General features: G+C 42.4%; 1 protein-coding gene across 1 annotated transcript in view; it reads right to left on the reverse strand.

Annotated features, from left to right (window-relative positions):
* Positions 1-14,243, reverse strand: part of PLXDC2 (plexin domain containing 2) — a 268,814-nt gene extending 254,571 nt beyond the window's left edge. Inside the window, exon 1 of the mRNA XM_062569044.1 lies at positions 13,632-14,243. Within this exon, the coding sequence (XP_062425028.1) occupies positions 13,632-13,740 (109 nt within the window). The 5' untranslated portion in view covers positions 13,741-14,243. The remainder of the gene's footprint in view (positions 1-13,631) is intronic.
* Positions 14,244-14,666: the final 423 nt, after the last annotated feature.

Consider the following 14,666-nt stretch of genomic DNA (forward strand, 5'->3'; position numbering starts at 1 on the left):
TGCATGTGGGATTTCTCAGTGTGTTTGGAGAGTGATGGCTATTATTCTTTTAAATGCCATTTGGCTGGATAAATTTGAACAGCAGGAATAGCTATAGTTCAATGAACTTTCTACTAATACCTTGGCAGGTGGGCATCAAAATCCCTGAGCGAGTAAGAGCAGAGATGCCTCGTTACTGATGAAAAGAGCAAGTTGTGGGGGGATGAGCACTTCTGAAGCCAGAAACACGGTTTAGGATTCCTGGGAAAGCACTAAGTCTGGAGCAATTTGCCTTGGCAAACGAAGATAAATGATCTACCATGTCAGTTAACAAGTTAAGGAAATACAGCCCGCAATTGCAGAGGGATGCTCAGCGAGAGCAGAATACGTTTACATTCAGCATCCCGTTTAAAATGAAGGCATTATTTTGGGTTATATCTTAGTGCTTTCTACTATGATTTGCAATGCCACAATGATGGTCAGAGGATACTCTGTCAAACTACAAGTTGAACCACTATTGCCACAGTACAGCTGTAAATATATAGAAAATTACCATTGGCCAAACGAAGTCAGCCGCTACTTATAATTATCATCATTATTCATTTTTTTTCTCTTTTCCTCTGCAGAAAAGCACATTTATATGAATATGTGAACAAATGAATGTTAAAAGAAGTGCTACAAAGCACCAAGCCCTCCTTGCCTGTCCTCCCCCATCCCATACTCTCTAGCTAAAACAGGTGTTTAGGCATTCAAAATGAAGCATGACTCTGTAATGCCTGGAAGGACGTCCCGGCACAGATCCAGACAGTAAGTCTTTTCATTCCTCAGATATTTTTACAAGGCAGCCATTGATAAGAGCAGTCACCTGGCAGGAAGATACAGGTAAGGAACCTTCCTTTTCCAATTTACATGCCCTGTATAATTAAAGAAGTTTCGGACATTCCTTAAACTGTGCAATGGACAGTTTCTCCTTTCTGTGACTTCCAGGAGTACAGAATCAGAAAAATCTTTTTTTGTTTGTTTGCTTTTAAAGATTGAACAAGAAACTAACTAGAATGTAAAACACAGTATTTTTTCCTAAAAGAACAATGCTTGCCTACAGAGTTTCTGAATATATCCTTTCCCATCTCCTCTCTCTCTGGCCTCCTACAGAAGCCAGAAATTAAAGTAGCAGAATATCTGTCCTCCAAATAACCTATTTTTTTATTGAAATTTGATTATATCAACATGGATGTTTTTATCTCTTCCCTTTAGACTTTCAGGCATATGAGTAGCCCCTCAGAATTAATAGGGCTGCTCAAATGGATGGAGGGAACTGAATCGCCCTTTCATTCTTTCCCAGCAATGTTCTAAGAGCTCTCACATTCAAACCAAGGACTCTGCTTTCCTTGTCCCTTTTTTCCTCCCTACATTTCAAGACACTCAGGCTCTCTGAAAGGCAATGCACTTCCTTTGCCCTTCCAATTAAGTAAATCTCATTATCATAAATTATAATTAGATAGTACAAGTATAATCATCAGTAATAAGAACAGGCAAACAGAACCTTCCAGCCTCTAAATCCCAAATACTTTCAAAGAATATAATGAACACCTTTGAGAGATGCAATACAACATTTTCATACCAAGGTAAAACCACTCTCACTTAATCTCTTCCTAAAAGCATACAGCCCATGCTTACTACCCATGGGAAAGCAGTATCCAGCACTGTGACCAGAGATTCCACATTGCAATATTTCACATGCACTAAGGGTTGTTGAGCACAGTATAGAATTAGAGGGAAGACTGTGAGACCAAAAGCCTCTTTTCAAATTGGCCCAAACTGCTCTCATAGGAGCAAACTGTGGCTGTGCTGATGCATCTGAAAGGAGAATTTAACTTCCCTTTTTCCTAAATTAAATTCTAGGTAGGTAAGCCCCTTTAAACATTTTAGTAACACCTACCATTCAGAGTTGTAGCACAACTCAATTTGGCAAAAGATTTTCACGTGCACTTCTCTTTAAGTACACACTTCAACCACATTTTTAGTGCTGTGCCAACGTGAGACTTGCAAGAATAGTAACTATTGTTATTCTTATAATAAATTTACAACTTTCCTCTCTTTGCTTTCTTCTTTATGGAAAACCTCAAAACAGATTTGAATTCTACATAAAAGTCCAAAAAGCTTTTCTTAGGTCTTCTCAAAGATTCCTGAAAACAGTGGAACAACTGGCTGGCCCCACGACTCTACTAGCGGTTGTCTCAAAGACTCTCAGATAATTACAGAGTTGAAGTTAAAACTGAAGTGGATTTACGATGACAAACAAAACACAGGATTGTGTCAGTGCAAGATATAACCAACCACTGGACAACTTCCCTGGCTGATTTTTAAATTTCAGTAAGTATACTGGCTTGATATGCATCTCCACTAAGCTGTGCCATAAAACAGTAGAACAGGGATAAAATAATGAAATTCAAATATAAGCATGGGATGGACAACACTAAAGATGTACAGCTTACACTAACTACAGAAAACTGCAGATAAAACTGGACATAATTTCCTATCCTACAGACCTCACTGCTAGTTATTATCTATGCTTGCCTGGGGAAAAAAGTGTGATCCATTAATATCTCTGGGCTACCTCTTGAAGGTAATGAGAATTTTGTTTGTGTAAAAAGTAGAATAATAGACCATAAATTTGCATCCAAGAAGCATCATGCAATAAGTGTTTACACTTAACTTTGATGTGATCTGTGTGTGCTTACTGCTTCCCAAACTCAGTCCACATTTCAGTCATTTGCAGACAGATCATAAAATGTAAGAGCATATTAACTTCGTGCATCTCCTAAATATGTCTTGCTCATGAAAAAAATCATAATGCCTAGCTCTTAAAGGCGAGTACAATGTATGCACATCAGAGCATAGATTATTCTCAGTAATCCTCTGCTCTTGCCCAATACAACCATGTGGATGGAGTTGGCAGTCAGCCCATTCTGGAGGCTGAAAAATCCTTTTCTCCAGAAACCTTTTCAGAATGCGCAAAAAAACAGTAAAAATTATTGCTGCTGTTGCAAATAGCTCTCAGCAATGGCCTTGGACCTCTGAGCCTCTTGAATCTCAAGCTCCAAGATCAGAAAGAAAATATAAACCTCCACCCATCTTCAGGACACTACTTGCATACATTGCTATTGTTAAGCAAATGTTTAAATGCAGTCCTAAATAGGGGATATTTTCCAGAACTGGAACCTAGGGATGTAAGCCCAGATGTTCCAAAGCGCAAGATCTATTTTTTCACTGGCAGCTTTATTATTCTGGAAAAGGATCATTTAAATTCCCTTTCAAATTTAAGGTTTGTTGGGGGGGGGGGGGGACGACACGACTCGTGCTTTGCAAACTAAGAACAATAGCTCTTTAAAACCAATTTTTATTTTTTACTTATCACTATTTCTACAGAATACAAAAGATCACTATCAGTGACAAAACAGCAGACACCAAAGAGCACCGATTGTATTAGAAGATCTATCAGTTCTGTTTTTAGCCAGATATTCACTCTTCAGGGAACTTCAGCATGATTTATGGCATCAGAGGCACAGCATTGTTTGTGGACTCTATATAAATACATACGTGTTGTACAGCAACCTTTCTGCTTAAAAGTTCATGAAGATACACTCTCAGTAAAAGCTTCTGTCATATTTGTGCGGTATAATAATAGTGTTCTACCTCTTACAATGTGCTCTTTGTGAGGAGGATGATCTTTATAAAGGTCAACGAATTAGATGTTACTCACAAATCAGCAGTGCTGCAAACTGATTGGCTTGGAAATCTTTCTTTCTGACCAGTATTACTGAATCCTGTTTCTTAATCTCAAAATAATTTTATAGTTTGTGAAATACCATCATTTTCTTCTCTCCAAGAATTTAATGGCATAAACAAAAAGAAATAAATCAAGAACAAAGAACAAAATGTTTCCAAATTGCCAAAATGGCACGCAAATCAGCAGAAATCAAACCCAATTATTTGTCTGTCCTTCGGATGCAAGCATATTAGGAAAGAAGCTTAACACATTGGAGTAGAAAATGTGGCAGTTTAGGATCTGCTGCATGCACAGCTGAGATGGACATTCCCTCTCCTGTTACAAGCCTGGAAGAGGAGATGAACATCAGAAATGGCAACATCTGCAGCAGCCCCAGTCTAAGCCTTGTTTTCCCTACGCCCTGATCAGAGCCCTTAGACATCTCTAGCCTGATTTATTTTTTTCCAAGACAGATGTAGGTCATATGAACAAAAATTTGAGTGGGATTTAAAATCTTAGATTAGGGAATTCAAAGATAAGATTTAAGAGTGAGAAATTACAGCCCTGACTTTGGGGAAGCATGGGGAGATTGGAAAGATAATTGGGCTACTCCAGAAGAAAACAACTCATTCACTCCGAGATGGGAAGGATACATTTTCTACTTTGGCAAGGTATTCACTCCCTCCAAACTGCCCTCCTGTTTGTAAGATTTGGGTATTAGCCTACCTCTACAAGGTCTTCCAAGAATAAAAACACTAACGAATACAGAGTACGTAGCTAGGATGATTATGGGATTAACTGAGAAAGCTGTAAGGTAAGTGTGGTCTGAAAACAGGAATGAAGAAATAGAGTACAAATTGCAGGCTGAGAGTGAAAGGAATCAAAAATCTGGTGCTGAACCTCAGAGAGTACCTAAACAAATTAAGAAAAGCAGATGAATTCAAGCTTGCAGTAGGACACAACAATAAGGATTAAAACAACTCCAAGGCTCTGAGATAACACAAATTCACATCCACCAAAATATAAAAAATAATTTCAAAGTTTGAAATGCTAATCCCCAAGCATCTCAGCTGAGATATAAACCTGCCTCTTTTTAAACACTAGACCCTTTTTCGGGATACGTGACTAGCTAAACAGACTGACAAAAGATAGCAGTAATTCCTTTTTCCCATTCAAAGTGAAAAATTGATTACAAGAAGAGCCATTTTTCATGTCACTTATGCTATTTTGGTAAATGACTCTGAATTGAAACAGAAACAGTATTACTAGCTCTGCAATAATTGTCCACGTGATCGTGATCGTGACAGATAAAATTTCAAACAGGGCATACTCAGATCAGTGAACTCCTTGCTATTGTACAAACTTTGAGTGTTCTCAATGCCCTAGGTGTCTTCTGCGGCACATTATGCATATACATCAGTATGTGTTCAAAGACTGTTACAGCCTGCTGGGAAGAGTGTGCTGATGGCCCGTGGTACATGGGGCCTGTGAAAAAGAGACCGGTCCAGATGTCCCTTATATAGTGGCCTCTTGATCCCACAGGAGCCCCCTGTAGCTTTGCATTCTAGGTAATATTTAGGACAATTTTTTTTTGTTTTGTTTTGTTTTTTCATTGGAAAGAAGGAACTGCCTCCAATAGCTTTCAGTATTAGCAGTAAAAGTAGTTTTATGAAGACTAGATACATTAACATCAGCAAACCTGGAGGCAATTAGCTTTTTACTTAGCTTGATACTTACTTAGGGAAAGCCTGCCTACGTTCTTCTTGATTGAATGTAAAGGCAAAAAGCTCTGTACTTCCACAATCTACAACTGCATTTATACACAATGTACATTGCATGTATATTGTAATTTATTATGTAAGTTATGCAAGACTTAGCTAAAAAGTATTGCATTACATATACTCATGAAAAATGTCTTTTTAAAAAATTAAAATAAATAGCATGCATCAAATAAAGTAAATGAAAAATAAAACTGATGTTTATCTATACTGGTAAGTAATTTATCCTGCCCATTTTCTTTGTCTTGAGATGACAACTTAGCTAGGTATATATGTATTTATAGTAGAACCCATAACAAATTTTGTTGATATTGAGGTCAGGATTTTGCAATACACCAAATGCTAAGCTTCTAGTCCATAAATGTCTTCACTGCAAATAAACCATAAATCTATTATCTTTACAGCAGCTGCAATCTGGAAAATGTGCTCTCTTTTAATTTAGTTGCCTCATGAATATCATATTAACCAAGAAGTAACCTGAATGAAAAATACATTATAAAGTGAAAAATCTACCAACTGCATTATCAAGATGATGGGGATTTTTTTCTGGTTGTTTCCTCCTCTCCTGACATCAAATAAAAGTAAAATTTCTATAAGATAAAATGGTGGGTTCTTAAAGAGGCTACAATGTATGGCCAAATTCTCAGCAATGGGAAATCTCAATTAGAGATGACTAGAAAGTTAAATCTCCCACCCTAAGTCAAAATTTTTGTTTTGTTCTGATTAAAAATAAAAGGAAGATGTTATCTCCGAAGCAGGCAGGAATAAGAAACTGGAAGATGAACGATGGGAGAGAAGAGCCAAGAAACTCTGAAACCAGTTCTGCCACAAAAGCATTCCCAGCAAGGGACCACAGCTTTCTACTTCATGGTGGCTAAGGCTTGATTTTCAAAAACATATGGGGTGGCTTGCAAATGCAGAAGGAGAGCTGCATACGCCCACACAGGAAAGCTAAAACATACAGCCAGGGAACGTCATGGAGAAATTGTATTAATAAAGATTGATGCTGGCCTCCAAAACCAACTTGAATACCCACTCCAAATTTTCTGCAAAGGCCAAGATAGCCATTTTCAGTGGATTTCTAGTTATTCTGCTGACTTCCCAAGAGCAGAATCTGCTTAGTGATGCACCCTCCCTTCTCAGAGAACACTAAAATTATAATGAATGATATCTGCCTCTTACTCTCAGCCTAGCAAAAACTCTTGTGAAGAGTAAAGCCAGTTATTCACCCAGATTCAATATTGTCTATTCAATATTTTCAAGATCCACAGTATGATTATAGAAAAGAAAAAAAAATGTTTGAATAGAAGAAAAAATTAAACACAACTAGAAACTGCTCATTACAAGACAACCACTGCATCATGCTCTGTTTTGATGTCAGCTGGGCAGCACAGATGTAACTTTTGACAGAATCTGTCCTAATAACTACAGCAAAGGAAAGCTGTAGTACAAACTGTAAGTGGTACTGCTTCACAGCAATATAAGCAGCCTTTTGACACAGCTCATTTACATCTATAAAGAAAAGGATGAGAGCTCCCAGCATAAACTGTGAAACAACATATATGTGAAACATTATCAAAGATAGGTTAAATGAAAAGGTTTATATATTTCATTTGTGGGACTTTGCCTTTACAAGTGTAGGAATTTTTACTAAGCAAGGAGGCATAGGGTAAATGAGGCATGCTTACAGTTCAAAAAAAGTCACTACAAGTATGTCTTAAAAGAACAAAAAAAAATATTTATCTATAATGGAACCTAGGTAGTGCCAATATTAAAAGGTAAAAGGCCTAAAACAATTAAGACTCAAAACTTAAGGCTTTAAAACTTAAGGCTTTAAAAGCCTTATTCCATGACACAGGAATTATAAAGTAGCACTTATAAATGTCTTTAGCTTGTCTGCAGCCACAGAAATTACATATTAAAATCATATAAAAACACTTCATTGACAAATGAGGGACAGAGTTCTCAAGCTAAGAGAGCATTTGCATTCTCACTTGTGTTTTGCTGGACACTGAGTTCAAGGTGAATTCTGGAATACTGAATTATTCAAAGATAGCTGGGAGACTCTGAAAGGTCACTTTGTCCAGTTATTTGCCCCAAGGCAGAAACAGCTGCCATTCTGGACAGAATGACATTTCAGACATATGTTTATCCAGATCGTTTCAGTAGTGAAGGCTCCTCAAGGATGATTACTTTTTTAGCCTTAACATTTAGAAATCTGCCTAGTTGCAATTTAAATATTTTCTTCTTGTGGGGAGCAAGTTATTCCCTTCTTTGCAGAAGGCTTTTATGTACCTGAATCTTGTTACTGTCACCTCTTAGTTTCACAGCATCACAGAAAGGTTGAGGTTGGAAGGGACCTCTGAAGGTCATCTAGTCCAACCTCCCTGCTCAAGCAGGATCACCTACAGAATGTTGCACAGGACTGCGTCCAGGCAGGTTTGGAGTATCTCCAGGGAAAAAGACTCCACAACCTCTCTGGACAACCTGTGCCAGTGCTCTGTCACCCTCACAGGAAAGAAGTTTTTCCTCATATTCAGGTGGAACTTCCTGTGGTTCAGTTTGTGCCCGTTGCCTGTTGTCCTGTAGCTGGGTGCCACTGAAAAGAATCCAGCCCCATCCTTTTTACACCCTCCCTTCAGGTACTTGTACACATTGATAAGATCCCCTCTCAGTCTTCTCTTCTCCACGCTAAACAGGCCCAGCTTTCATTCCCTCTAACATACTTTTTCCATTTTTCTTCCCAGGACACTCTCTAATTGGGCCACAGATTTCTAGACATCTAAAACTGGAGAGAATATTCCAGATGAGATCTTTCCACGGGTAAGCAGAGCAGACAGATTACTCTGTATGTGCTTATATATCTTCATAAAGACATTTATCTTTACATTTCTGTTGACACACTCCACTGTGATGCTTGCAACTTTTGAAAATGCATGCTCAAATCAAGCATCAAGCCTGACTTCTGGATCTGCCCTTGGAGCCTGCTCAGTTTGCCCATTTCAAAAGAGTAAAAGGTCAGGCCAAATGCAAGTGGAAAAACACTCCTACAGGCTGACTTCTGGTCAAGGGAGATGTAATGTTGTGCTCCTTCCAAGAGCAGTATTTACAAGGACATTTAGCACAACCGATTGCTCAATGTTGACAGCAAAGGGTGCTAATTGAAATTATGTTTGTTAGTTGGATGAGGAAAAAGAAAAGAAGAGAAAGGGAAGAAGTGTTTCAGGATGAAACCGCAGCATGTGGCATTCATAGGTTACCTCCAGGCAAGTTCTGAAAAGTTTTACGCTCATTTGTCAAAAGCCACAAACAAAAACAAACCCACGTGCACTTAGCAAGATTTCTCCACATCCTTATCCACGGAAAACAATCTCTCGGGTTCTTTCAGTTCCTGCTGGGATTGTGCAACTCTCCAGCCTGGTAAATATGCCATTTGCCAACTGCACCACATTAACACTCCCAGCCCACCCCTCAGCAAACTTGCTAACAGTCGGATATAGTTTCATGCTACTGGCAAGCTTAGCACATTCCCTTTTACTAGGTAAGAAATGCTCCTGTCAAATTATCTTTTGTTCACTTCCCCCTATACAGGTACGAGCACATTTACCTTAACTATCTTCTCAAATTGCTGTGGTATTCAGTCTCTTTGGTTAGCATGAACCACATGGCGAATTCAAAATACACTCAACCCACAGGAACTTTTATCAAGAACAGAGTCAAATGATGAACTTTTTTTTTCTTTTTTTTAGAACTTCTTGATTTACTTTGTGGAGAAAGCCAGTAGGATTCAGACTGAACATGTTTTCTATGTGACAGCTGTCTCCAGTGTACCTCGAAGGAAAGCCAGCTCTGGGGGCTCTGCTGTGTGGTGCCTGGGAGTCCTCCAGGAGACCTAACTCCAGTCCCAAGCCCCCCACTCTGTGCAATGCCAGTGCTGTCCTACAGGAAACATGGCAAAAAGCTCTTCATAAATGTGCCATAGGTGTGCAACACCATAGGCCTGCAACTATTTTTCTCAGTGGATCTCTCTGACCGTCTGACATGATGAATTTGCTCCCCCTCTCCCTCCCTGGCACCAGGAGTCCCTTTCCCCAAGGGAAACCCCCCTGCTGACCTGCAAGGATTTGTCCAGGTAGCTGGCATTCAGCAAGGCAGGAGATGTCCTTTTGTTTTAAATGGCCTGCATGCATTGCTAATACGTTGCAATGCGACACAAAATGGAAGAACTTTTTAAACTATTGAGTTTTTCTCATTTTCTACATCTGTTTACAGTGCAGAGAGCTGTTTTCCCTGTTATCTGTCATCAGCTCCCCATTAAGTGTCAGCTCCTGAATCAAGTGTTTGCTGAGTTTTAAGTGCTTGTGTGGGGATGTAAACTGTGCAGAGAAATATTTATCATCAAACAGAAACATTGTTTTCCCCATGGGATTTTTAAACCTGCAGTGAACTACAGGTATTGATCTTATGCTTAATTTGTGGAAATGAGTTTCAACAAAATCAAATTTAATAGCTCAGTCAACCTTAGCATAGTTTTAATTTACCTTTCATTTACTAGTAATATTTCAAACCACCTTTTCAGAGGAAATGACAATGACAAAAGCATGACAAATAATAAGGAGGAGCCAGGATGAAAGCTAAGACTTGACTTTTTAAGCGTGAATTCTTAGTAAAAATACATACACTATGTAAAGAGGGTTTAATTTTGAACGTAACTGGAATTCTCCAATTTTATTTTATCCATCCACATAGCACACATGGAAACAAAAAATGTAATTCTGAATGCAAAGAGAAAAAATATCTGGTATGTGTATTTTCTAATATATTTATTTTGATACTTGTAAGATAAGCAGTGATTCAACTGAAGGCCATAATGAGTAAAAGAACCCAGGCAATAAAAAAAAGTATGTATGTGAATAGCTCAGCAGCAGATACATGCTATAAAATGCTCTTTAATAGTAGTTTATCCCATAAAAATAATTCCACTCATTTCCAAACAGTGAAGCTTAGAGACAGCAGTAGCTCAGTGAATATAAATTACACCAGGATTCTGGAATATGCTTTGACAGAAGAGAAATTGCAGTAACAGCCTCCTAATTCCAACTGATGGTGTTTGTCAAAAATAAATAAATAAATAAATAAACAACACACACCTTTTTCTGAGAATACTCCAACAAGTAGTAAGTCCTCACTTAAACCACTGGGGGCCTTAACTGCTGCGTGGGCTTTTGTAAGAACATTTGCTTCATTTCAGTGAATCCATGTCATATTCAGTTTGGTTACTGTAAATACACATGAATCTTAAGAACCTTCATCCCTGATTTATAGTATTTTTGGCAACAAAATGAAGCCTTGACCAAACACTACATGCAAGAGATGTAACACAGATAGTGAGGAAGACTTTTGGAAAAGTGCTGCAAGTTCGGCGCGGTTGCATGTCAGCGGTTGTGCCCGCTAGCCCCAGTCCCCAGCAGCTCCTCAGCACAACTTTGCACGTTCCCACTTTTGTTACAAAAACTTGGATTTTAAACATCAAAAGGTAGCCAGTCAAGTTATGACCTGTCTAGGAACTGACTTGACTTGAATTGATATGACTTGGTTTTACCCAGCACAGTAATTCTGAAGAGCAGGCAAAAAAAAAACTATGAAACCTGTCTAGTTTCTTTTTAAATCATGATACACCCATCCGGTAACATTCTCAGAAATCCTCTCCCAGCGCTGGCTATACCATTGCATTTACACTTTTGCATTTCATAATATTGTTATTTCATTTCAGTTTCAGTAAGATGTTTTGCCATTAAGTAGTTAAAAAACATATCCTGACAAATGAAAAAAAAAACTCCCCAAAACATAAACAACCTCCCTTGAAGAATCTGCAGCTATTTCAAATATTCATTTTCTACTTTAACTCTTTAAATGTTTCACCTGAGCTGATCTAAAGGGATACAACACTAGCTAAACACAGTGAAACTTTGAAATGGCCCTTCTTTATTTTGCCTCACAGAACCTGAAGTTGCTCATATTTAAATGGTTTGTTTTGGAAATAGGGATATCAAAATGTATAGAAAAGTTTTCAGAATATATTTTTATTATATAGAATTCCCTTGGTTTTGTTTAATGATTGCGCTCTTTCTTTCTGATTAGGAGCAGTTCCTCACTATATTTTTGCCAAATACAAGCATTATAAAAGAACAGTAATTTTGAAAATACCTGCTAAATATGACTTTGATTATGTTAATGACATTCAATTATTGCTGTCGTAATAGAGATTATTTATCCAAAGGGGAAAGGAGAAGACTTTATTTTGATAAACATCTAGCTGTCAAAGCTGGCATCAGATTGTTCATCTTCCTAGTTGCAGAAAACAATCTATTAGTATATATCTACAGCTTCATAATGTATTAAATATAAAATAATATTTGTCCTATTATAAACCCCTCGATATTTCATATCATGTTCAGTAAGACACAAGACATTCATAAATGATTTGTGGATAAGCAAGCTGTCGGCAAACCTTCTATTTAGCTCCTCTTGGTGCAGACATTAATGGCTATTACAACCCAATTGCCTAAACCAGTAACACGCAGTGATTATTTTCCTACTGATGAATTTATAATTCATTTAGTCAATACTAACATTTTCTTTTCTAGATACAACAGCTGGTTGATAAATAAACTTTGTGATCTCTGTCCGCTGCTACACAACTTGGCTGTTTTCTTTTTATAATCTCACCGCTACATTTTATTTTTCACTGATGATTAAAACGAGCAAATATCAGCATTTGTTGTTTAATGCCCCAAGAACAGCAGTATGAATTTAGCAGCACTACATGAAAACTCTCCTAGTTTTTCTCTTTGGTCTCAACCCACATGTGAGCCCCCAGCAACCTGCTGAGCTACCTCTTCCTTCAGTAATTCCCTAACTCAGTGGTAGGCCCCTGTCTGGGAAAATCCCGTCTCTGTCTGGCACATCATCTCAGTGCACATTTCAAAAAACTCTTAAGTCTCTGTCGTTTGGGTCAGTTACTCTGTGACCACACAACTCCTCACGTTTGTATCAAACCTTTTAAGAAACCAGGAAGGGGCAGCTCTGTCGCACCACCGAGACCAGGAGATGCAGAGTTTCATCTGATAATAAAAGTACTAGTGTTTTGAATACAAAGACATAGCTTTAAAATACACACAAGCTTGAAGCTACTGCATCAAAATCTCCTGACATGCAAAAACCATGACTTTTCCCCTTTGTTCATTAAAAAGCTATCCCCAAACACGCCGAGCTTCCCTCCAGCAGGTTTCCCCTCCACAGCACAGGAATGCAGCGCACAGAAGGCTGTAGCGATCAAAAGGCAGCCCCACGCCGTGAGAATTAGTCACTGGAGAGAAAGCACTACAGGTGCCGAGTGTCAGGCATTAACAGGTGTCTCTAGGAAGGACTAATTAGAGGACCCTAATAACAACATAAGCAAACTCGGACAACAGAAGGAGCCTCTCGTTCTCCGGCCCTGTGGGTCCCCCCCTCGCCGCGGCAGCCCTCCAGGGCGCTGCGCGGGGCAGGCGAGTGCCCGCCAGCTCCCCGCGGCAGGAGCTGCGGGGAAAGTTTGCCTTCCTTCCCCCCACCCCCCGCCCGCAGCGCAGCGGCGGAGCGGGGCCGCGCCGAGGCTCCCCGCGCTCCCCGCGGCCGGGCGCCCCCCCGCGCCGGCGCCTTCCCCCGCGCCGCCGCTTAGGGGGCGGGGGCCGGGCGCGAGCGTCCCGCAAGGCCCCGCCAGCGGGCTCCGGGGACCCCGTTAAGGGGCCGGGGAGGGGACGGCTCGGTCCACCGCTGATCTGGAAGCGGATTTCTACCGGTAGCGCGAACTTGAACGGAGGAAAGTCCCACACGGTCGCTCAAATAAAGTTACGGAGCTCTCTTTCCGGGAGAGCCGCGGCGGGAGGGGGGACGGAAACCCCAGCAGGCAGCTCCAGCGCCACCACCACGGGCCTCCCCAGCCTCCCCGGGGGCCCATAGGGCACGGGGCGCCCCTACCGCCCCCCTCCGGGCGCCCCTCGGTGCGCGGCGGCGCGGATCCCCCCGCCGCCCCCGCGAGCGCGGCAGGTACCGGCGTCGCTTACCGCGGCTCGGCCGCGCCGTCTCCCCGCCGGCGAGCTGGCAGCGCTCGCTCAGGCACTGGAAAAGTAATAGAAATCCAGCGGCTAGTTTGCTTCTCCGCAGCCTCGCCATAGCACGGAGCCTGCAGGGACAACTCTCCGCGGTGCGCGCCGCTCCTCTTCGGCGGTGGCAGACGTCCGGGGGCTGCGGGGAGCAGCGCTAGCAGGCGGCAGGTCGCCTTGCGCGCGGACCTGCTCTCATTTAGCGGAGCGGCAGGGGAAGAGCCGCCGGGGCTGAAGGCGCTGGACCGGGTCGGGGGTTGGGGGGGGGGTCCGTCTCCGTGCCCCCAACTTCCACGGCGAAGCGGCTCTCAGTCCAACGACATCACAGCCGGGGAAAGAAAGCCCAGCCTCGGCTGCGAAGTGCCAAACTCTCCCTCCTCGCAGCCTGCTGATAGATTTTAGCAGAGCCACTGAGATCCTCCCTTCCTGGCTTGCCCCCACCCAAATCCCTTCCCCCGCAGGGTGAGGCAGGGTGCCTCGGGGACGGTGCCTCCCCTCTGTGCGCTGCTAGAGACAAAACCCCTCCAGGGGAAACGAGCGGGGAAATCTCCCGGCCGGATCCCGCCGACCCCCGGCCCCGCGCCGGGGGGAGCGCGACCCGGAGGGCGGGCGGATGCGCCGCGGCGGAGGATGTGCGCGGAGGAAGGGAGGAAGGCAGCGCTACGCCAACTTCTCCCTCTGTTTCTGGGAGGTTTCCGCGGCCGGTGGTGTCAGCCCCAGGGGCGAAGCTGCCCCTCGGCACGGCCCCAGGGGCGAGGGCAGTTCGCGGGCGAGCCGCGGCCGCGCTGCCGCCGCCCGCCCGCTTCGTGGGGCGGGGTGAGGAGGGTGAACGGGGGACTCGCCTCCCCCCGTCTCGCTGAGGCTCCCCCCGCTTCCGCGGGAGAGCAGCGGGGCGCGGGCGCCGGGGCTGCCCCGCGGCAGCGCTGCCCGGCCCCGGTCGGGTAACGCGGCGCCGCGGACGCCCCTCCACCAGCGCGGAGCAGCGCGCTGCTCCCG

Source organism: Rhea pennata, chromosome 2 (assembly GCF_028389875.1).
Source record: "Rhea pennata isolate bPtePen1 chromosome 2, bPtePen1.pri, whole genome shotgun sequence".
Classification (NCBI taxonomy): domain Eukaryota; kingdom Metazoa; phylum Chordata; class Aves; order Rheiformes; family Rheidae; genus Rhea; species Rhea pennata.